A 22,439-nucleotide genomic window follows, 5' to 3' on the forward strand; every position below is an offset into this window, starting at 1 on the left:
ACGGTCGCGCTATGATTGGGTAGTTGGTTGTCAGCCTGACAGAAATACGAACAGATCTATGAATACGTCAATCATTTCGCGGAAGAGACATGTCCAAATGGTTTAAAAACAAAAAATAAAATACAAATATTGTTGTTGTTTTTATGCCCAAATGTTAGCAGCAACTACATTGACAGTGGATGGCCATGGTACGCTGTTCGAGACAGGATTTTTCTGTGTGAATTATTTTGAATATAAAATTAATTATCAACTATAATCATGAGTTAAAATATAGGCCTATTCTGAAGATCTACTTCTATGGTTCGAAATTAAACATCTCCAAAGCTAAAAACAAACAAAGAAAAACATTAAAACAACAACTAATTATATATTATATTATTTTTTTATATATTTTTTTCCCCTGGCCAAAAATCGGATTTTGCACAAAATGTATGGTTCTGAGAGTCTTCCCACAGTGGAGAATAAGCTTTCAACACCTTGCATAAATACATTTCGTCAACTAAAAAAACTATAACCAAAAATGTTCGTAGACTACCTTTTTTCACTGACGAAAACTAAATAAAAACTAAGCTATGATGACTAAAACTGAGACTAAATATTTACAATTTCGTCAACAAATAAACACTAGACTAAAATGTTAGGGAGGAACTAGTGGAGAAGAGATCCAGTAGAACTAAAAGACAAGTTATTTTATGTTCGGTTGCGCTGCAGGTGTTGCGCTCTGAAAATAGCAGATATCTATAAGCTCTGCCTGATCTATTTTCAGCATACAACCAATTGTAAAATCTGCCATTACAACACCATCAATCCCTGCCAAAATATTTTTTGTCGACAAAATCAACAGTAGATTTTATTTAGTCAAATAAAATAAAATAAATATTTTGTGATATTTAGACGACTAAAACTTTTCAGATGACTAAAATATGATTAAAACTAAATGAGAGTTTATTCAAAAGACTATGACTAAAACTAAATCAAAATGCTGTCAAAATTAACACTGGAAGACACCCTACTACAGCTAGGGTCAATGAGAAAAATTCACGCACGGGCGCAAAGTAAACCACGCAAAGAGCTGCTGGGCAACCGACTATCCAATCACAGCGCGAGCCAACCGAACGTCTCTCCGGACTATGGGACACGTAACACCTAGCCGCTGCTAGCAGCTAGCCAACATTTAGCTTGAGCCACTCATTGAATGAAAGTCAACGTCAGTCTATCACAGCAGAGAGGAGGCTATTATAGGAGTCAAGGAGATTGTGTAGTTAAAACGTTAGCGTAGATTGTAGGTAGCTGCTAGTTAGACCATAGAATAAGGAAGAAAACGTTGCACACAGCAAAAGAAGATAGGTTGAAGCAAATTGCCGCAAAAAAATCAGGTAAGAGAATGTGACATTAATTTTGCGTGCTTGTTTTAGCCGGGTGCTTGCTTTCATTGACCAAGTATTTCTGGTCAGACAGGTATCATTAGCTAGCAGGTAGCCTTTCTTAGCTAACTTAACAAGGCTGCTTATTTGTACCTGTAACTTTTGCGAGAAGTATACAGAATATGCATGCAAACACCAAGCATGTGAACGTGTTCACCGGTCCAACTTCTGGGTTTATGTGGTTGAGGGTTAACCAGCAGTCACGTTAACGTTAGCTAGGTAGCTACTGGTATGTTGTATCCAGTCATCATTTAGACAAGCTTGCTAGCCACTATAACGCCAGCTAACCTTTCCATCTGGATGCATGTGGGAGGGGGCTTCCATCCATTCCCTTGTGGACCCTTGTAAGGGTTCGTTATTAACCCCCCCCCCCCCAGACCAGAGTTAAACTAACACTCCAGATTGTGCTGTATACTTGCAGCAATGATGACCTGAAACGCCAGTAGTGAGTGTACACCAGTGGTTCTCAAAGTGGATTATAGGGACTATATGGGTTACTTTGCGGGGGGGGGGGTGTCTAAATTGACCCCTTACAAGTATGTAACCCTGACAGTATACGAATTGAAATCCTAATGTTTCATGCAGTTGTAACGTTGAGACTCTCAAAAACACTGAGGATTTCATTTCACTCTGAGAGTGTGCAACACAGAACCTAAATGGACATGTTGGTCCCCCTCCGAGCTAAATGACCACTTGCGGATGTTTAAGAACAGACGCTTGTTTCTTTCCCACAGTGGAGGACCAGGGACCAGGGGCTGTGTGTGTGTGTGTGTGTGTGTGTGTGTGTGTGTGTGGATGGCAATGCTGCGGGTCACGGGTGCACCACCACGGCTCCTCGGCTGGCTGGTCGCAGCGGCGCTGGTGTCGCTGCTGCTGCTGGCAGGACAGTGTTGGGGGGCGGACGGCTCGGCGGGGGGCCCGGCCAGTCTCCTCGCAGAACGAGTTATCTGGGCCGTGAACGCCGGAGGGGAGGCTCACACGGACACGCACGGTATTCATTTCAGGAAAGATCCGCTGGAAGGAAAGCTGGGGAAAGGTGAGTCTGGTGTCATGACACACACACGACACGCCGCCAGCGGCACTTGTTTGTTAACCCGTGGAAGTATTAAACACAAGTTGGCTCGACTTTGCGGTTTTGTGTGCTGGTGACTGGTGATGATGTTGTCGTGTTAAAGAAGCGTTCTCCTCCCGCAAACACAATCATAGAAATGTAGAGTTCCGATTCATTTCGAGAGCGTGGTTTTGACTTCCTTGAGTTCCTTCCTTCCGCTTGTAAACACTACCCAATAATGGGTGAGCACGTAGAGCTGGAGCTCCTCCCCTTTACACTGCCTGTAGTGTAGAAGAAAGTATTTGATGTCATTATGTGCCAAGTCAGGTGTCTTCAACGTTTAGGGTCCTTAGGCTGAACCTAAGGACCCTACAGCAGCTATAGGGTATAGATATATACAGCTATAGATGAAGCAGGGTCAGCAGATCTACAAGCTCACAACACCTCGCAGCACGAGGCGGTGTGAGCTTGTAGATATGCTATTTTCGGCTAATGTTCCCACCAGAATAGGGATTCTAGGGTTCAAGTGGTTAACGCAAAAGAAAAAAGTTCCTATCACACAAAGATTGGACCCCCCTGTAGAAACTCTGAGGATCCCCTAGGAGTCACAGACCCCCTGTTGAAGACCCCTGTTCTAATTTGACCATAGAGAGGTTGTAGACCCTAATTATAATCATGGATAGAAGAAATTGCAAAGTGGAGAAACTTGGATGAATGGTGTAAAAGCACCATATCATTTGAGAGAGGTCACTGTATTGTATTCCATGATTTGAAAGTACAGAGGAAGGACATTACATCACCATGTGACTTTAATAGCAACACTCAAAACTTTATCAGTTTACCTTTAACGCAGATGTCAAGGCTTTGTGTAACCTCTTTTAATAGATGAGTTTGGAGAATTAGCATATTGCACGTTGATCTTGACACTGTCCTCTTGTTCTAGCATCTGATTATGGGGTGCGCCTTCCTATACTGCGCTCTAGTCCAGAGGACCAGATTCTCTACCAAACCGAGCGTTACAATGAGGACACTTTTGGATATGAAGTGCCCATTCGCGAAGAAGGAGAGTATATACTGGTCATGAAGTATGCAGAGGTCTACTTTGCTCAGTCTCAGCAAAAGGTGTGTTACCTTGTTAAAGATATTCCATCTGACTTTGCTAGCTGTTCAAAATAGAACATCATTCTTTGTTATATTTAATGCTTATTGCTTATCTATTTGATATTGTATGGCACATGGGCTTTGTTAACACCCACTGGGAACAACATTTGAGGATCACACCTGACACCTTGAATAATGCAAGGTTCTGCACAGCACAAGCTGGTAATGACTGCTGAAAGCTACGTTATTGAGTCTTATGTTGTCTTACTTTGTCATCAGGTGTTTGATGTGCGTCTTAATGGCCATGTGGTGGTGAAAGACCTGGATATCTTTGAGCGGGTGGGTCACAGCACTGCTCATGATGAGATAGTCCCCTTCTCCATTCGCCGTGGCAAGCTGAGCGTGCAGGGAGAGGTGTCCACCTTCAATGGCAAGCTCACCATAGAGTTTGTCAAGGTGAGTTGTTTAAAGCATTTACTCTGCGAGACATAATGTTGTCCATAACAGAAAAACCTCTACTTGATTGGTTTTTCAGGGTGCCATTTTTAAACAGGGACGTGAACATCCAGAGGTTGACCCAAGGTCTAGTGGACAGAAACAATCTTAGAAAGTTAATTATATTGTGTGAAATAGTGTCGCTGCGGGTGCTGCCTGTTGGTTTGGCTGTCGTTTTTTTTAATTTATTTTTTATAAAGATTTCATTTTTTATTTTTATGCCTTTATTAAAGTAGGCTGACAGGAAATGGGGAGAGAGATGGGGGGGGGGCGGTGACACGCAGCAAAGGTCGTCAGGAACGGGAGTCGAACCCGCGACACGCTGTCAGGCTGGCATTGCAGCCTAGGGTGCCTGGACCGCCACACTGCGGCCCAGGCCGTCGTTTTTCTTTTTGACTTTTATCGTCATTGAGATGGCATTCCTGCCATGATGCCATCTATTGTGTCACTGTCAGTCAATAAGGTGTGGGTTTGAATACTACTATTTACAAATGCCGTTTGGAAGTACATAGTGATGTGCAATTTCAGTCTCCTAAATGGACATGGCAGTTTTAGCCTTTACATACCATTCCATAGCACCAGAGAATAGCAATAACAGGTTTTCAGCTTTTGGAAATTAGCAAATAGTGACTCATTTGCCTCAGGCTTGTAGTATTAACCATGGGTGTAGGTTTCACTTCTACATTGATGGGACACTGTGTTCTACATTGATGGGACACTGTACGGTACCACAGAAAACCAATCCCAATCCCTGGCAATGTTTCACAAACAAAAATGACAACCCACGATTATATTAATCTAAGAAACTTAAATAATAGACGAATGTCTGACTGCTACAAATAATTGTAAATTGTAGCCGAAAAAGTATTGTTTGGTTTGATTTCCTCAAATTCTCCTTATACAAATAAATAAATAGGGCCTGGTGGCTCAACCATTTAGTGCTCTCGCTATATGCTCCTTGTGAGTTGCAAGGACCCGAGTTTGAATCCAACTCCCGTCACGCAGACGGCAGCATGTTTTGTCTTTTTTTTTTTTTATGGATCATGGGTGTCTTTTCAGTCATGTCAGGTCTGCAGAAGAAACGGGAACTACCAGCATCAAACTGACCACTGCACTTGTGTCGTCATTCCTTTAATAATGTCAGTAGCCTCAGTACAAGAGTTGAATGAGTACTTGGCAACTCAGTTAATTTGTTTCTTTTTATTTCTTTACTTGTTTGAGATTTATTCTGCTTAACATTTTGGTACTACTAGATTGCTCCTTTGAGATAGTCTTTGAGGCTGTATTATAGGTTAACTTGTCAGGTGGCATACTGGCATAGTCCCCATTTCTCTCTCAGGTTTAATTCCTGACTGTCTCTTTCTCCGCAGTGACCCCTTTTACGTCCTAACCTTCTCTAAAAAGAGAAATAGGACAGATTGCCTTCTCTCCTTGATAAAGAAGGAGACACAATTATTTAACATTTTGCTTATGAAATGGCAAGGCAATTAATAATACAATGTTTTATTTTACACTGCATGGTTTTATCAAATTGCTTCACTATAATGCTGGTTAGAAATGTAATTATGTTTTTGCGTTTTATGCTACAAACAAAAGTGAAAAATGTAAAGAGAGAAAAGTACGACTTGAACTCCATGTCCTCATCTGTCCCCAACTTGACCCATCGTCCCTACATGTTCTTGTATGTGACAATAACGCATTGTCTGTCCGTCTTGGTCGCATGGTCATACACAGTGGCAGTGTTTAAATTAGTAACACTTGAACTTGATCCTGCCTCGACCTTCTTTTCAAGAGTTGGATAGATTTATAGCGTCCTGTGCTCTACACTATTCAAATCATAATCACCATACTAAGCTCCTCTTATTACCATGTCGCGCTCTTGATTATTATACTTTTATTACAGAAATGGTAGATGGTCACTAGACAGAAACATTGTTCTCTTCCACACCATCAGGTTACATAATTTGATTCAGCGTTTGAATTGTACACATTAACTAAAAGGCAAAATAATATCTGCCTAATTTATATGTAACTTAAAAAAATATTTTTTCCTTTTTACCCATTTTTTCCTCCCCATTATGCAAATTGATTCCTCCCCACACACACACATTTCTATGTTGTCACTGCTGTTGTATCATACTGACTCACCTACCAGTGAGGAGTCCCCACCGGGAGGACGTAGGGCCTTCGTCCTACTCCTCCCGCCCAACACTCCCTGCTGACAGGTGCTGCACCAGCCCGTGTAGGATTATGTGCAGTGACAATTATCGATTGAACATAATAACTAGATGAAAATGTATTTAGTTTCAGGGGTGGATTTGAACTTAAGCGTGACATGACACATCCTCTGCTGTGTAATGATAACCTGTCCTTGTGATTGTTTTCAGGGTTATTACGACAACCCCAAGGTCTGCGCCCTTTACGTAATGAAGGGGACATTAGAGGGTGAGCCTCCTGAGACTTTATTCACCTCATTTTTCTTGGTTGTACGTCAAATAGCGAAAATAGCCGATCTACAAGCTTGCATTGCATGTACTGTACATAGGTCTTAAATCTTTAGCTGAATGTTTTTTCTGAATTTTGGCTTATGGAATAAGGGTGAGGGTTCATGTGATTAAACTGCACATTGTTTTAAAATGCCTCCTCTGGTTAAACTGCCTTGCCTATAAAGAAGATATAGGCAATAATATGAGTATTTGTTATGTGTGTATAAGCCTTCGTTATTACCTTTCTAAATCTCCACATTGCACAAGATAATCAAACATCCATGTTTTATCCCCAAAAAATCCCTTGGTTTTAATCCAGTCCTTCTGTTTTTCTTGTTTTGTTGGGCTTCCCAGATGTACCAAAACTCCAGCCTCACCCTGGCCTGGAGAAGCGTGAAGAAGAGGAGGAGGAAGAGGAGGACACTGAAGTGGGAGAGGACGGTGTGAAGAAGAGTGCCTCGACAGCTCCCAAGTACAGGGTCCAGTCAGGACCCCGAACACCAAACCCATACGCTGCTGACAACAGCAGCCTTATGTTCCCCATCCTGGTGGCATTCGGGGTGTTCATCCCCACGCTCTTCTGCCTTTGTCGGCTGTGAGAACTCCAATTAGGGAGGAGACAACCGGGGGACAAGATGGACAAGAGACTGACGAGAGATCAAGCGTAAGAGACAGAGCGATGGGGGTGAGGGTGAAGGGGGTGGGGGGATCATGTGAAAGCAGCAGCAGCACAGTTAAAAGCATACAGGCAGGACAGAGCTTGAGGCATGGACAGAATCGATGTGATAAGCAGACAAAAGAGACGATTTTCTTGGGGGAAATCAGAACCAACTGCAAGATAGGAGTCTTCATGTTGTTGATTTTTGAAAGGTTATGGTATGAAAACGGGGCTGTAGAGAGTGTATGCCGTGTGCCTCTGTGTGAATGTGTTTCACAATCCATCTTGGCTGTTCCAATCGAATGACACGTCATTCATTTCCTGTCACAGAGATTTGAGACAAGATATTCAGTGCAGACACCACTCCTACATGTTCGTAACCACATCGCAGTAGCTCAGTAGTGAAATGCGTGGGGGCCCGTTTTTACAATTTCAAAACGCATTCTTTTGAACTGGGCTCAGCTAGAAATCAAACTCTGTTTTTAACACCTTTGGTCTTGTGTGTGCACAAAAAAATTAGTTACCTTGAAATTTGATGTATTTCCATGGAAATTCGCTGTTTTTGGAGGTGGAATTGTAAAGTAAGTTAAATAAGATTGATAGAAAGCATGAGACAAACTGGGTGATGGAAATACTTGGTTGCCATTTGATAGGTTTGCATTTTTCTTTAAGTCATCAACTTTGCATTTCTCCACTCCAGCATAGTCCGCAAGTTAAGGGCTTGATGTACTTTGTTGTGTGGTAGGGCTGCACAATATTGGGTAAACGATATTGCGATATGCAACATCGTTGTTGAATATTGCAATGATGATTTTATTTGCGATAAGTAAACAAATATTGGAATATAGTTTTAATGTATTTCTGTTTTAGGTTCGCTGCTAACTTAGACCCCATACAATTAATAGCCTATGCACAGGAGGAAAAAAATAAATGCATTATTTCCATTCCAACAACATGCAATACAATTTGCACATGGCTACAGCCCTAACTGATAATGAATACAGTATATACCACCAACTTAGTGGCAATACAGTTTCTCACTGCTCCCTTTAAAACTTGTTATACTCTAAACAAAAACATCAATTACTACCTGGATTGTTTCAATAAAAAAAAAACCTGGAAACAAGTTAAATAATTAATATAAACATAATTTTAATCCAACTGCAATGTCTTTATACAAACATAATTTTAATCCAACTGCAATGTCTATACAAACTTATGTTTCCAGCTCTAACATTATGTCCATCATTAAATGCATATTCTGGGGAGTGGGGAGAAGACGAGACACAAGACAAACATGTATTATTATTTAAAACCTCTGTAAAAACACAATAACGGCAAAACTATAATTTTTCACAGTTTTCCTACTGCAATAATTAAAAACGAACTATTACAGCATTTGATAAAGACTACCATCACCTACCTACTATATAGCACCCTAACGTGTCCTTAAAATAGGTTATAAAGCAACATGCTCTACTCGCCTCTCTCAACTGAGTCACAAGTTTAGGTGACAAAATGGGCATATTATGAATTAAGCCTATTCAAGTGGAAAACCTACAATGCTTAACTAATGTTACAGTGACACGCAGATCACTTTATTCCCCCAGTCACTTACTGATAGAAAGATGCAGCCTATGTGGCCAAAACACTGATGTCTACCCGTAGAGCTTCGGTGGCCTTCACAACGTTAGCTCCATTAGACTGTTAATATAGAGTCTAATATATACAGGCTGTCCCTCAGCTAGACCACAGATCTGTAGTACTTGCGTAGTCTACTTAACTTGACTCTGTTCTATCTCCCTTGTATCTCAAGTATTCCCAAATAACAGACGTGCTGTTCTTTTTAGCCACAGACGTCCATGTTTCCTCCGTGCTCATCTCTCTCCATTCAGCCATCATGATGCTCACGTTGACATGCTCTACCCTTCCGTCCCCCCATGCGCTTTAACTCATTTACTCCCAGTCGCATACACACGGGCGTAAGGCTGTATAGGGCTCGACATGATCGGCAAAATGAATTGATATGCCGAGTGTGAATACATGGCACGTAAATATACCATTTATCGCAGTTCAAGCAGTATTTTTAATACGTATATCACGCATGTTGATCTCTTGATGAAGGTACAATTTGGATATATTGTGCAGCCCTAGTGCGCAGCGTTGCATGCCAAAAACAGCCAATCTACAAGCTCACAACGCATTGCAGCGTGACACATGGTGAACTTGTATGTGGCCGTAGCTGAATGGATAGAGAGACCGCCTGGGAAACGGAAGGTAATTTAACCCCTAACTGCCCCCCAGAGCGCTCAAAGGGACCATCTGAGCTGCTATCAGCTGGGTGAAAACAGAATTTCCCCTGCAGGATTAACCTGGTGGTCTCTAGATCGCTACTTTTGGTGTGTAACACTGGCCTGCAACTAAGCATAAATCTGTCTTTATGTGCAAGGAAGCACATGCCATGATTTTCAATTATTGTTCTTTAATCTTATTGCAATGGCCTTATACTGGCAAGGCTTACATGTTTTCTGCTGTCTTGTTTTAGATTAATATTTGCATTCATACAAATGCAAGTTGGGTTTCACGAATATGTTGTGTATGGAAAATTTGTAAATGCAACAAGTAAGGAAACAAGTTTGACACCCCTGGAGTAACCAGTGTATTCAGCTGTGTTCCTAAATTCAACTGCAATTTGTCAGCACTTGTTGCAGCTTTTCATATTACAGATATTAAGTTATTAGGAATTGTATGGCAAAAGTGTTGACATTTTTTAGGGCTTACCCATGTTTCTTTTAGGAAAAGGTACACATTCTTAACAATGGCCTCTTTACTTAACGCTGTTGAGTTTGAAGTATGTTGCCAACACTCAAATGAGTTTGGGTCTTTACAGAACGGTCATAAGCCATGAGTTCTCTGCCTTTCCCACTCATTTTATAATTACGCATGCCTGCCTTTGTTTCATTTCACCAAAGAGTGTATTTTATAGAAGATCTCTTCTTGGTAGCCTGATCTATTAACCTCACAAACACAGATGATGTCTCTAATGGTCAGCAATGAAATGGGGCAAACATCTATTTGTGTAAGGGATAAGAAACACATAATTTATATTCCCAGTTACAAAATATGGATATTGGCAGCATTTGAAATCAGTCTGACTCCGTTTTAATGGTATTTATCTAATAGAAATGGTAAGAACAATTCCACAATATTATTCAGTTGTGGTTGCAAGGGTTATGCGTGGAAAACTTGAATTGTAATTTGTAATTTCTGTCCTTGTTTCCATACTTATCTTACCTCAAATTTGAGGTCCGCTCATAGCAGTTAAGTTTAAGATGGTGAACATCAAGACAAGGTCAGTTTTTACTTTGGCCTGATTTTACATTCAGACCAGTGTCCCCTGTACCGTTGCATTTTAATCTGTGGAATGATGTGGAGCTACAAAACGTGAGTCTAATTTGACAATGTGTTTAATTTCCACCTTAGGAGGACATGCATTGCACACGTAAAGTATGACGAGGAAACGCAAAATGCAGACAAAGGGCATACTTTAAGCCACAGGCTTTCATCTGTGTATTGTGTTGAATTTCCCTTTTTTTTTCAAGTCAATGTGAAGTTTAATGGGATATGGTTGTGCTCCATTGATTTCAGAGATGGTTTAAAGCCAAGAGTTCCAAGGTCCTTGGCAGGGTAGGAATATTTTCCTCGTCTAGCCAGCACTAGACTTTAACTATGTAGCCAGCCAAATGTGATGTGATTCTTTTTCTTTTTTAATATATAATGTATTCAAACCTCAAAGCAGGGCTGGTATACCTGTCAAGCTGGCAGGGTGGGTCAAAGGACTTGGCAGCCACAGTCAAACTGTACAGCTTCTGGCAGATTGCTAGTGTCAATTCCCCACCCTGATTTTTGCTGGGCAGTGCTTGTAGTGGAGGTCTTGAAACAGGCTGTGTGAACTGGAGAAAGAAGCTTATCCTGTGCACCTTTTCCCTGCTACATTAATGCCTTCTTTCTTTACCCTGGCCGTGCCCACATATCCTCTGCCCCTCGGCGTTGATGTATCCTGTTGCTTCAGGTATTTATTTACTGAAAAGCAACTTTGTTCCTTGCTTCAGTAGGGGTGTCTTGCGAATTCTTCTATTTATGTATCAAATTACCTCCCTTAGTCCCTTTTACTGCTAAGCTACCAAGGACAATTTTGTAATGTTGCCTGATTTACTGACTTGTCTTAAATATCACCCAACCCCGCTCTGCTTGTCTTACTGTTGTCATTCAGTTATGTATCCCTCCTCACTCCCTGGATTCTCCCTTTCCATGTTTATCGCTGATGGGCAAGAAATAATTGAAGATGAGATTTGCTTCTCAATCAATGACGGTTTTGGGGTTTGCTAATTTGTAAAGAAATCACGCATATGTAAAATAGATGTAAGCACCTTTGTACTATAGAAAGATGCAAAAACTTAAACTTCAATAGTTCATTAAATAAGACATTTAAATTCAGCACCAGAGTCACCACAATTATGTCAAAATTCTACACAGTTGCGTGTGTATATATAAGGTACAAGATTACCCTCTTTGTGTGTGACAGCGGTTTTCATCAGTTTTGTTTTCTAGTTGGGCTTTTAATTTGTTTTCTTGTTTGAAGACACTGTGGCCTTTCCGCTGGGATTTGGATGGTTGTTGGTACACAGAGCTATAAGAGAAATGATCTAATGGGCAGCCAGACATACTGACTGTCAGGATGTCAAATAAATGAACTGAGTCAGAAAATGTGGGATCTTCCATTTTGTTATGTATAATTTAAATCAGAGTGGGGCTAATCTGGAGATATTTTATAGTGCATTTGTATCTTTGAATTATTTTCCTCAGGATCTATTTTTGTTTGCTTTTTATCGTGATATTTTATTGGTGTGAAGTTTTGCACTGCCTCATTTATTTTAAAATCTTGTCATTTTTTGTATTTGTCTGAGTCTTTGTTGCCTTGATTTTTTTGAATACATTGTACTTCACCGTGATTTGTTTTGAGTTACATGTTTTTTGTTGCGCTTATATTACATTCAGTGGTCATTTTATGATTCTTTAAATTACAAGTTACAGGCTACATTTTCATTCCACTCTTAACAGCCCTTGGCCCTTAATTCAGATTAATTGGTTTTATGAATTTGTCTCATCGATTAAGTATTGAAATAACAAGTTGTCATGCGACATTTGGCTTCCTGTGTTAACTGGGCTGAAACAAACCAACCTTTCTAGGAGCAAAGTCGGTGAAAAAACTACAGATTTAAGTCCAAAGCAAGTAAACTATTGTACATGCCCAGCACCAGTTTGAAACTATCTGCCATGTTGTTTGCTGACTATTTACTTTTTGCTGGACATCAGTCTTGATGAAGATTGTGAGTGAAACTTTTAAAACATCTTTTTGGAAATGAAGTTGAATGAAAGTCGTGCTCTTGAAAATTCCTGGCTTTTGTATCACTGAGAACCAAAGAATTGCTATCATTCCATCTCAAATCTTGGATTTAATTTCATGAACTAACGGTTCCTCATTTCCTTACTCTTATTTCCCTTGCCTTGGAAAGCAGTGAATAAACAAGGAGAAGCATTTGTTTGTCATGTTTTGTTAAATTGTGGCCCACCCCCTGTTGTTTTGCACCCATAAACCCTAACCTACAATCAGAATATGTTTTGATTGCCACAAGATTACTTTTGAGATGAATTTGAAATGGGAGTGCAGACAGTGTACTGGTTGATGTGATTTCTCCTTGTCTATAGCTGTTTTCAAAGCAACTGAACATGTAAGGTGAGTAAAGTAAAAACAAAATTACCAGCATCTCCAACTGTCCAAACAACATAACCATTATTCAAACAAGTTACACATTATGAATATACTGTATGTGAGAGAATGTATGCTCAATTTGAATAAGGTACTACTATATAGATAGATAACAGGCAGAAGCAGGTGAACTGATAATTGTATTTGAGATCCCCAACCTTTCTCAGTTGTGGCATATATCTGCAAATGATAAATGCTGTTTTTAATAAATGTGCTATTTTATCTAAATGTGTTTGTTATTATTTGATTAAATGCACATGTCTCTATCCATCACTATCATTTACTGTATTTTCAAGTTTGTCGTTTCAATTACTCCACTGAATATTGCTCACAGAAACCTTGATCATAACCCTAAGACTTCATAAAATGTCTGTTTCCCTGTTAATGATATTCAACAGGACTGGTTCTAGACTGCTTTGATTGTGGATTATTTTGAGTAAGAAATGTTGATTGGTCAATGGTCTCCAACTGTCCAACCTGGACATTAGCGTGTCAGAGAGAGAGAGAGAGAATGAGTGACCCCGAATCCTAGCATTACACATCCCTCAAAAGCCAAAAGATCAACATAGAATAGAGTCCTCACCAGGAGACTCCTGTTATTTGACACATTGCTGAGGCTTGGGCTGGAACCAGGCAGGCTCTCTAACCATTCAGCTATGGCTACATCACCAGCAGAGATTCTAACGCAGTACTACTCTGTAACAGTAAATGGGTTCGGCCATAGTGTTCAAATCGCAAGCAGAACGTTTCAGAAACTATCAAACGTTTTAGCAATCTTTCTGGGAACACTCACACACACATGGACTTCACTACGTCCTGAGAGTATAATCTTATATCTTTACTCACACACACATTCACTACGTCCTGAGAGTATAATCTTATATCTTTACTCACACACACATAGACTTCACTACGTCCTGAGAGTATAATCTTATATCTTTACTCACACACACATAGACTTCACTACGTCCTGAGAGTATAATCTTATATCTTTACTCACACACACATTCACTACGTCCTGAGAGTATAATCTTATATCTTTACTCACACATCACATGGACTTCACTACTTGCTGTGGTTCTCAAACTCTTTTCATGTCAAGGACCCCCAGAATGGTAATGAATTTGGCCATGGACCCCCATCTCTAAATGTTTTGTTCCAGGGACCCCCCATAAGCAAAAGATTTGAGTAAAAAAAAATAGCTAAAATATATATATATATATATATATATATATATATATATATATATATAAAAAAAAAAATAGCTAAAATATATATATATATATATATATATATATATATATATATATATATATATATATATATATATATATATATATATATATATATATATATATATATATTCAATGATTTGCACACATTTAAAAAAATAGCAGATCTACACCGCGCTATGAGCTTGTAGATCTGCTATTTTTGAATAGCCAAATAAATGTAAAATGTCACTCAGATGCGTTCCCGGCCTTAATGGGTTAAGTATCCTGAAGACCACAACAAACTCTTACAACAAAACACGTGAACCTTTCTGTGTTTAAAACACGAGAACCAAAATTATATATGTGTGTGTGTGTGTGTGTGTGTGTGTGTGTGTGTGTGTGTGTGTGTGTGTGTGTGTGTGTGTGTGTGTGTGTGTGTGTGTGTGTGTGTGTGTGTGTGTGTGTATGTATGTATGTATGTATGTATGTGTGTGTGTGTGTGTGTGTGTGTGTGTGTGTACTGTATATATATATATATATATATATATATATGTATATATACGTCCCAGTTGCATCCATGTGATGTTTTTCTTTATTAGTTATTCTATTTATAGTGGCTCATAGGAATAGACTATGTGACAACAAAAATGTAGACGGCACCCAGGAGCAGTATGGGTTAGTATATATACATATATGGAGCAGTATGGGTTAGCGCCCCAGGCTGTGTCTTCCGTGAGGAAGAAGCCCAACAAACACACGGTGAGGCCTTTAGGAGGGCCATTCAAGCAAACCGCAAGTGGAGCCTGCAGTACCACTACGGCCCAAGGAACCATCACGCCAGAAGGAAATGTTTGGATCGGGGTGGTGCACCTGATCTGGCGCAGCGCTCAGGTTCTGGACCTAGTGAGACGAAGGAGGAGCCCGGCCAGGAGACAACCCACAGAGCCTAGTCCCTCCACGTGCCAGAGCCTCCCCGAGTCCCGGCAGAGTACTTCCGGAGAAGCGGACTGAGTGGCCCTGTCTTTCCCTAAGAGGACTGACCGTGGGTAACTACTGGGACGTAAGTCGGGGCTTGATCAACCCCGGCTGGGTCACCTGGGCGAGGGTGTATGTTGCGAGACCCGAAACACCCGATGACCCCAGGCTACAACACTGATGATACGTCCCAGTTGCATCCATGTGATGTTTTTCTTTATTACACACATATATATATATATATATATATATATGTGTGTAAACTTTCCTGTCTTGGCTGTTTAAAATGTCTTTAAGTTGTTTGTTGGTTATTATCTACAAGTCTTGAGTCAATTACATATACATAATCTGTTATTAAAACATGAATATATTGATACATGTTGAATATTGGAATGTCTTTTTATTCTCTCTATATGTTGTATTGTATTTTTTATAAATCTATTTTATCTCCATATCTCCACCTTCAATTCATAAAAAGCAACTCTGTCTACATCAGTGGTCCTCAAACTATTTAATGTCAAGTACCCTCAAAATGATATGTATTTGGCCGTGGACCCCCATCTCAAATATTTTGCTCCAGGGACCCCCAGAAGGAAAGATTTGAGCTACAAATGTTCGCGTAAAAAGAAAAAATATATATATATTCAAAGGTTTGCACAAATTTTCACGATTTTTCAAAAGGTCATAATTATTGTGATGCTATATTAACACATTTTGCTGGGTACCCCCTAGAACCCCCCCCAAGGACCCCTGGGGGTCCCCGGACCCCACTTTGAGAACCAATTGTCTACATGATCTGAAGGTTGTGCATTCAAATCCTCCTGCTTTACTCTGAAGCATGTTTTGAACACAAACCTCCAGAAAACACACTTAAAATCACTAATAGAAACATGTGTAATGTGTGGAGGAGACACAGGGCAGAGGATAGTTGGTGGACACCTCTGTGGGCTTTGGCACAGAAAGCCACACGGCGACCAGGGGCCACAGGTTCGATTCCCATCTCTGCAAGCAAGGCCACAGGTTCAAGTCCAGCCTAGCACCGGCACCGAAGCCAATACTCATGGATGTACTCAGTACAGTGGGGGCGTTGTTTCCACACAGTAAAAGTGGGGGTTATGGCAAAAATAAATAACTTTTATGTAACCAAAAGGTAACGATGACAATCAGGTGAGGTCACTTCCTCCCTCCTCACTGTTTGATGTCTGTGTGCCAGTGGTGGGAAAAGTACCCACATTTCTTACATGGGTAAAAGTATTAATACTACATTGTGGAAATACTCCGTTACAAGTAAAAGTCCGGAATTAAAAATGGTCTTGAGTAAAAGTACAAAAGTATTGGTATCAAAATGTACTTAAAGTACCCAAAACATTGACAATAGCCTATATAAAATAGGGTTTTAAAATATAATAATTTATATCTGCAAAGTAACTATAGAAACTAAAGTTTTCAAATAATTGTAGTTGAGTAAAAGTACAGTATTTGCCTCTGAGATGTAGTGGAGTAGAAGTGAAAGTAGAGACAATTGGAAATACTCCAGTAAAGTAAAAGAAATACCTCAAAATTGTACTTAAGTACAGTACTTGAGTAAATGTTCTTACTTGCTTAGTAACAAAACAAGATATGACAAGTCATAATATCCCCGCTTGCGGCAGGCTTTTTTTGCCCCAATCTGCAGCACAAAATGTAAAAGTGGTCTTTAAAATGAAATGTCAGCCATTCCAATGCAACCGAAAGGACTCCACAGAGAGGTTCATCGGTTGGCTACCAATATAAACTGTGTGTGTGTGTGTGTGTGTGTGTGTGTGTGTGTGTGTGTGTGTGTGTGTGTGTGTGTGTGTGTGTGTGTGTGTGTGTGTGTGTGTGTTGTGTGTGTGTGTGTGTGTGTGTGTGTGTGTGTGTGTGTGTGTGTGTGTGTGTGTGTGTGTGTGTGTGTGTGTGTGTGTGTGTGTGTGTGTGCGCGCGCGCGCGCACGTGTGTGTGTGTGTGTGTGTGTGTGTGTGTGTGTGTGTGTGTGTTAACGAAAAGTGCAGTAGAACCTTTACCAAACCATAGTGAAGTCTGTGGGTTTCAGATACCACATAGCCTTTATAAAAGTGAAGCTCACAACGTGTCTTTTAATTTCATGCAAGTTTGCCCTTTCCACTACTGGCTTACATGAACAAAATACCCAAATGGGTCCATTTGGTTTCATTAATGTCTTTTCTAATTCAAGTATTCAATAAAAAATGAAAAAGAGCAGATCTACAAGCACACAAGGCGGCGACGCGTTGTGAGCTTGTAGATCTGCTATTTTAATGAAGCATGAAACACGCGTCAGTTTTGATGTTAAAAGCATCATCAATCTTGGAATGGTTTGCATCATTTTAATCACAAGGCACGTACTTTTAAAATGGTATATAGATTGACAATGTAGGTGACACACGCGCAAGTGTAAATGTGTTTGTTTGGGAAAAAAACGCTTGTTTCGGCGCTTGTTTTTCATTCACACACACACACACACACACACACACACACACACACACACACACACACACACACACACACACACACACACAGTGTTGCCATGTGTACTAATTTTAAGCGACCTCGTGTTCTGTAAAGTTGCTTGTAAATATTGGTAGTTGCTTTTTATTTGTTATTATTTTGTTGTGAGCTTGTAGATCGGCTACTTCCAAATAGTCTATTTTCAAATAGCCGATGCATATAGGTTTAAAGTGCTCATGTAGCCTAATAGTCACTTAAATATTTGGCTTGTTTTCATTGACCTGGTTGCTTATTTCTCTCTCATAAATCTGGCAACCGTGTCTTTGTTTAGACCAGCGAAGAAGAAAATGCGGAAGTGATGTTTTTTTCCCGTGTGAAAGACAGTATTATGTTGCGAAAATATAAAGACATTACAGCACCATAACATGGTTAATACATTTTATTGTGGGATGTACAATACATGAAAATTACGGGTGTAATAACGCGACTTGCGTCGAGAACTAATGGAGAGCGGACATGACCGCGTTTGGCTAAAAACTGTTAGTTAGTTGCTGTTACTATTAGCCAAAATCGGCTAGCGCTGGAAGCAATCCACTTCACATTAACACATTTATATCATATTTACATGCCGAGTTAAGCTCTGACATTTAAGTGATATGTAGCCTGATATTACCAGATTGCTATAGTGGGTTTAGAATATTTTAGACGTTTTTTTTCATTTGCTCATTGCTCATTTCAGCTCTTCTGGAAAATCAGCCAGCCCTAGAAGACTGTCTTCATGGGCAGTCAGAGGCGTGTCTAGTCCCATAGCTTGGGAGGACGAGGCTGGCCGTTCAGAGTATGGGAACGTATCCCATTGGCTTAAACGACAGCCAATCACGCAAAAAAAAGTGTCCAATACATGTCGGAAATATGTCGGGTCAGAGTCAGAGTGAATATAGACCCGCCAGCTTTCAGCAAGCGGGTAAAAACAGTGACTTGTCATGGACAGAGTGGAAAACTGCTGTTTGGCCATCTAGTGGCCATCAGCAGACACTACATGTGTCTGGAGATTATTATGGATCTATAAATCAGTTCTCAAACTTTTTCATGTCAAGGTAAAGGACCCCCTACATTAATGTATGCATTTAGCCACGGACCCCCATCTGTAAATATGTTGTGCCAGGGACCCCCAGAAGAGAAGATTCATGTTAAGAAATGCAACATTATTCAAACTTTTCCAAACATTTTCGAGATTTTTCGAAAACATTAAAAACATATCAGATCTACAAGCTCACCACCGCACACCACGAAGTGACGCGTGGTGAGCTTGTAGATCTTATCTTTTTGAAAAGGCAAAGTATAAAATGTGGAGCTTTCTGACTCCACACAGGCAGTGGTGGAAAGTAACTTAGTACATTTACTTAAGTACTGTACTTAAGTACAGTTTTGAGTTATTTGTACTTTACTTGAGTGTTTCCAATTTCCAATACTTTTACTTCTACTCCACTACATCTCAGGGGCAAATATTGTACTTTTACTCCACTACAATTACTTGAAAACTTTAGTTACTAGTTACTTTTCAAATATGAATTATGATATAATGAAACATACATTAACCACTTTAACCCTATTTTATACCTAGGCTATTTGAAAATAGCAGATCTACAAGCTCACAACGCGTGGCATCGCGACACGTTGTGATCTTGTAGATCTGCCATTTTAAAATATTTAGTACTTTTACTTTTGGTACTTTAAGTACATTTTGATGCCAATACTTTTGTACTTTTACTTGTAACAGAGTATTTTGATATTGCAGTATTGGTACTTTTACTTAAGTAAAGAATTTGAGTACTTTTTCCATCACTGCACACAGGTGTAGATGGTTTAGTGTTGATGACTTGAAAGCAGTCTGGGGATCGATTCACTCTGCAGGTTGAACATCCGGTTCGTAAACGGAAACGGAAATGCTGTGTCCGTGTAAGGTGAACTTTCTCAACACACCGGATCCAGTAGGCGGGGCTTTGGACCGGATGTGAATACGGGTTTAAATCTAGTCTCGCGTGGCCAGACTGTTGCCTCCCACAATTTACAAATGTTTCCAATAGCAATAGCATTCAGAGATTGTGGAATAGTAGTCTGGTGACGCGAGACAAGTTTAAATCGGACGCAGGCGCACGACGCTCGTTTGCTTTGAAATGTTTGGTGTGGGTGCAGAACGGCCCTGTGTAGAAGGTATTTATATCAACATGAAACGTTTTTATCCACCAACATTTAACACCATTATTATTTAAGCTTTCAAGGTGTTCTAGGACTGTGAATAATTATGACACCAACATGGACAAATATGTGAAATATTATGTTTTATAACTGAGGGAGAAAATGCATCAAACTAGACTAGTCATTTCTATAGTCTGACTTGAAATGAAATGTCTAAATCGATCAAATACATCTCTGATAGTCTTTATCCAAGGCTATAACAAACATTTGTTCCAAATGATCACTGAACTAAATTGTCACCTAAAGTTTAAACCTTAAACCACACTCACTGTGAGGAGGTTTGTAGATCTAATCCCGCCATATATACATTAATGTGCGTTTTGTAATCTATTTAAGCCTTGGATCAAGACGGTCAGGGATTTTATTTATGGTGATCGAGTCTGATGTTTGTTGGTCGTTTTAAACGACTCATAAATCCCCATAAATGAACCCAAACCAACACATAAAGTGTTTAAACCCAAAGCCACGCATGTTACCCGTCCACACGGGTCAGTTGTGTTCCGTAATATTGCGTAAAGTTGAATAAATAAGTGTTTTAATCCCGTGTGTGTCGGAACGCCGTTCTATTTCCACATTTACATGGAGTGTAATACTGTGTTTAAGGCGCGTGCGTCTACATTTATGTATGCATTGTAAATATAAAGTGATTATCTTAAAGCCACAGATGTTATCCGTACATACGGGGTGTTAGTGTTCAGTTAATGTTCATTATAGTTTAATAAAAAAGTGATTTAATCCCGTCTGTGGATGAACGTCATTGTATTTCCTGGATTACATGGGGTGTAATACCGGTGCTCACCTGCTGCAACCCATCACATGGTGTGTGTGTGTGTGTGTGTGTGTGTGTGTGTGTGTGTGTGTGTGTGTGTGTGTGTGTGTGTGTGTGTGTGTGTGTGTGTGTGTGTGTGTGTGTGTGTGTGTGTGTGTGTGTGTGTGTGTGTGTGTGTGTGTGTGTGTGTGTGTGTGTGTGTGTGTGTGTGTGTGTGTGTGGTGATGATCAGACAGACCAGATTTAACCATTTATTCATTGGATAATGTGGAATATTACTGAACATAAAGGGTCCGTATGGTGGGATAACATCTGTGGCTTTGGGATAAACACTTTACATTTAGAGCAGGGGTGATGCAACTTTGATGATGGAGAGGGCCACTATATTTCCACACTCACTCCAGAGGGCCACATTGCTTATACTGTATACTGTCGGGCAGACACCTCCGTATTTTTCTTAAATGAATGCTGTACTTACTTCGCCATTCTTTGTCGCACAAAAATAGCCGATCTACAAGCTCAAAACGCGTCGCAGCGCGACGCGTTTTGAGCTTTTAGATCGGCTATTTTTGATTTGGAATCCAATTTATTTTTTTTGCTATTTTTGAATTCGAATTCTGAAAAGTATTACATTTTAATTTAATTTCAAATGCATTTAGTTATACTTATGTTAGCTTTATGAACTTAAATACGAATACATTGGACATAAAAAAGTCTATAGAATTTAAATACTAGTCATTAAGCTACTAATATAGACTGAAGTAATTAAAGCGGGTCATGTTTGCATGTTAGGAATCATAACAGCTGAAATCAATAATATATCACTATTCCAATATTAACCTGCGGGCCGCATTAAGTGAAGGTGGGGGCCGCATGTGGCCCCCGGGCCGCCAGTTGCCCATGTATGATTTAGAGTAATACATTTATCAAGATGTTTGAGACTTTAACATGGAACTAACTACAAACACTATTTTTGGAGAGTGTTCAAGAATGTCATAGATGAGATCATAATAATAATAATAATAATAATAATAATAATAATGACATTTTATTTGTACAGCACTTTACACATAAAATATTCGTAAAATATCTAGAACAAAACAAATGTAAAAGCCTAAGGATAGGAGAGATAACGGAGCTATAAATTGTAACATAAGATAAATGAAACTCAGGCAGGAGAATAATTAATCTAAACTAAGTATTGATATCAAAATCAATAAGAAGAAATGTGAGTCTTGATCTAATGCTAAGATGAAACTATAATAATCTCCATGAATTCAAGGCTTCATGGGGTGTGTAATTGATAGAAAATAAGTCATTTTTTGGGTGAACTACTCCTTTAATGACTTTATGTCCAATGTATTTGTATTTAAGTTCATAAAGTTATCTTAAGTATAAGTAAATCCATTTGAAATTAAATATAAAAAAACTTCAGGATTCCAATTAAAAAATACCCAAAAAGAATTCAGGATTCCAATTCCAAAATAGCAGATCTACAAGCTCAAAGCGCGTCGCGGTGCGCTTTGAGCTTGTAAATCAGCTATTTTTGCTACTTTTGTGTGACATACCAGATAGTCCAGGGGCCAAGCAATATTTTGGTACCACCTAAGGTGACCGTAAAGTTTTTGTATTTTTGTCTTCCTACATGTCTCTAGTTTATATTTTGGTATGATAACCCTTCCAATCTTGTAGC

At 39.6% G+C, this 22,439-nt stretch overlaps 1 protein-coding gene across 2 annotated transcripts; it reads left to right on the forward strand.

Moving 5' to 3' along the window:
• Positions 1 to 1,196: 1,196 nt before the first annotated feature.
• On the forward strand, positions 1,197 to 13,318 carry mlec (malectin). 2 transcript variants are annotated; one of them, XR_014600664.1, is made up of 7 exons: positions 1,197 to 1,376; positions 2,159 to 2,460; positions 3,419 to 3,597; positions 3,856 to 4,032; positions 6,459 to 6,516; positions 6,912 to 8,514; positions 8,808 to 13,318. XR_014600664.1 is itself a non-coding variant. In XM_084055654.1 (6 exons), exons 2-6 carry the CDS (start codon positions 2,220 to 2,222, stop codon positions 7,154 to 7,156), a joined length of 900 nt encoding a protein of 299 aa, XP_083911780.1. In that variant the 5' UTR covers positions 1,197 to 1,376; positions 2,159 to 2,219; the 3' UTR covers positions 7,157 to 13,318. The 2 variants fall into 2 exon arrangements, 1 of the variants encoding a protein (XP_083911780.1); XM_084055654.1 differs by having other exon boundaries at positions 6,912 to 13,318.
• The last annotated feature ends 9,121 nt before the right edge of the window (positions 13,319 to 22,439 follow it).

This window comes from Gymnoscopelus microlampas (genome assembly GCF_963454915.1).
Source record: "Gymnoscopelus microlampas genome assembly, chromosome: 4".
Lineage (NCBI taxonomy): Eukaryota > Metazoa > Chordata > Actinopteri > Myctophiformes > Myctophidae > Gymnoscopelus > Gymnoscopelus microlampas.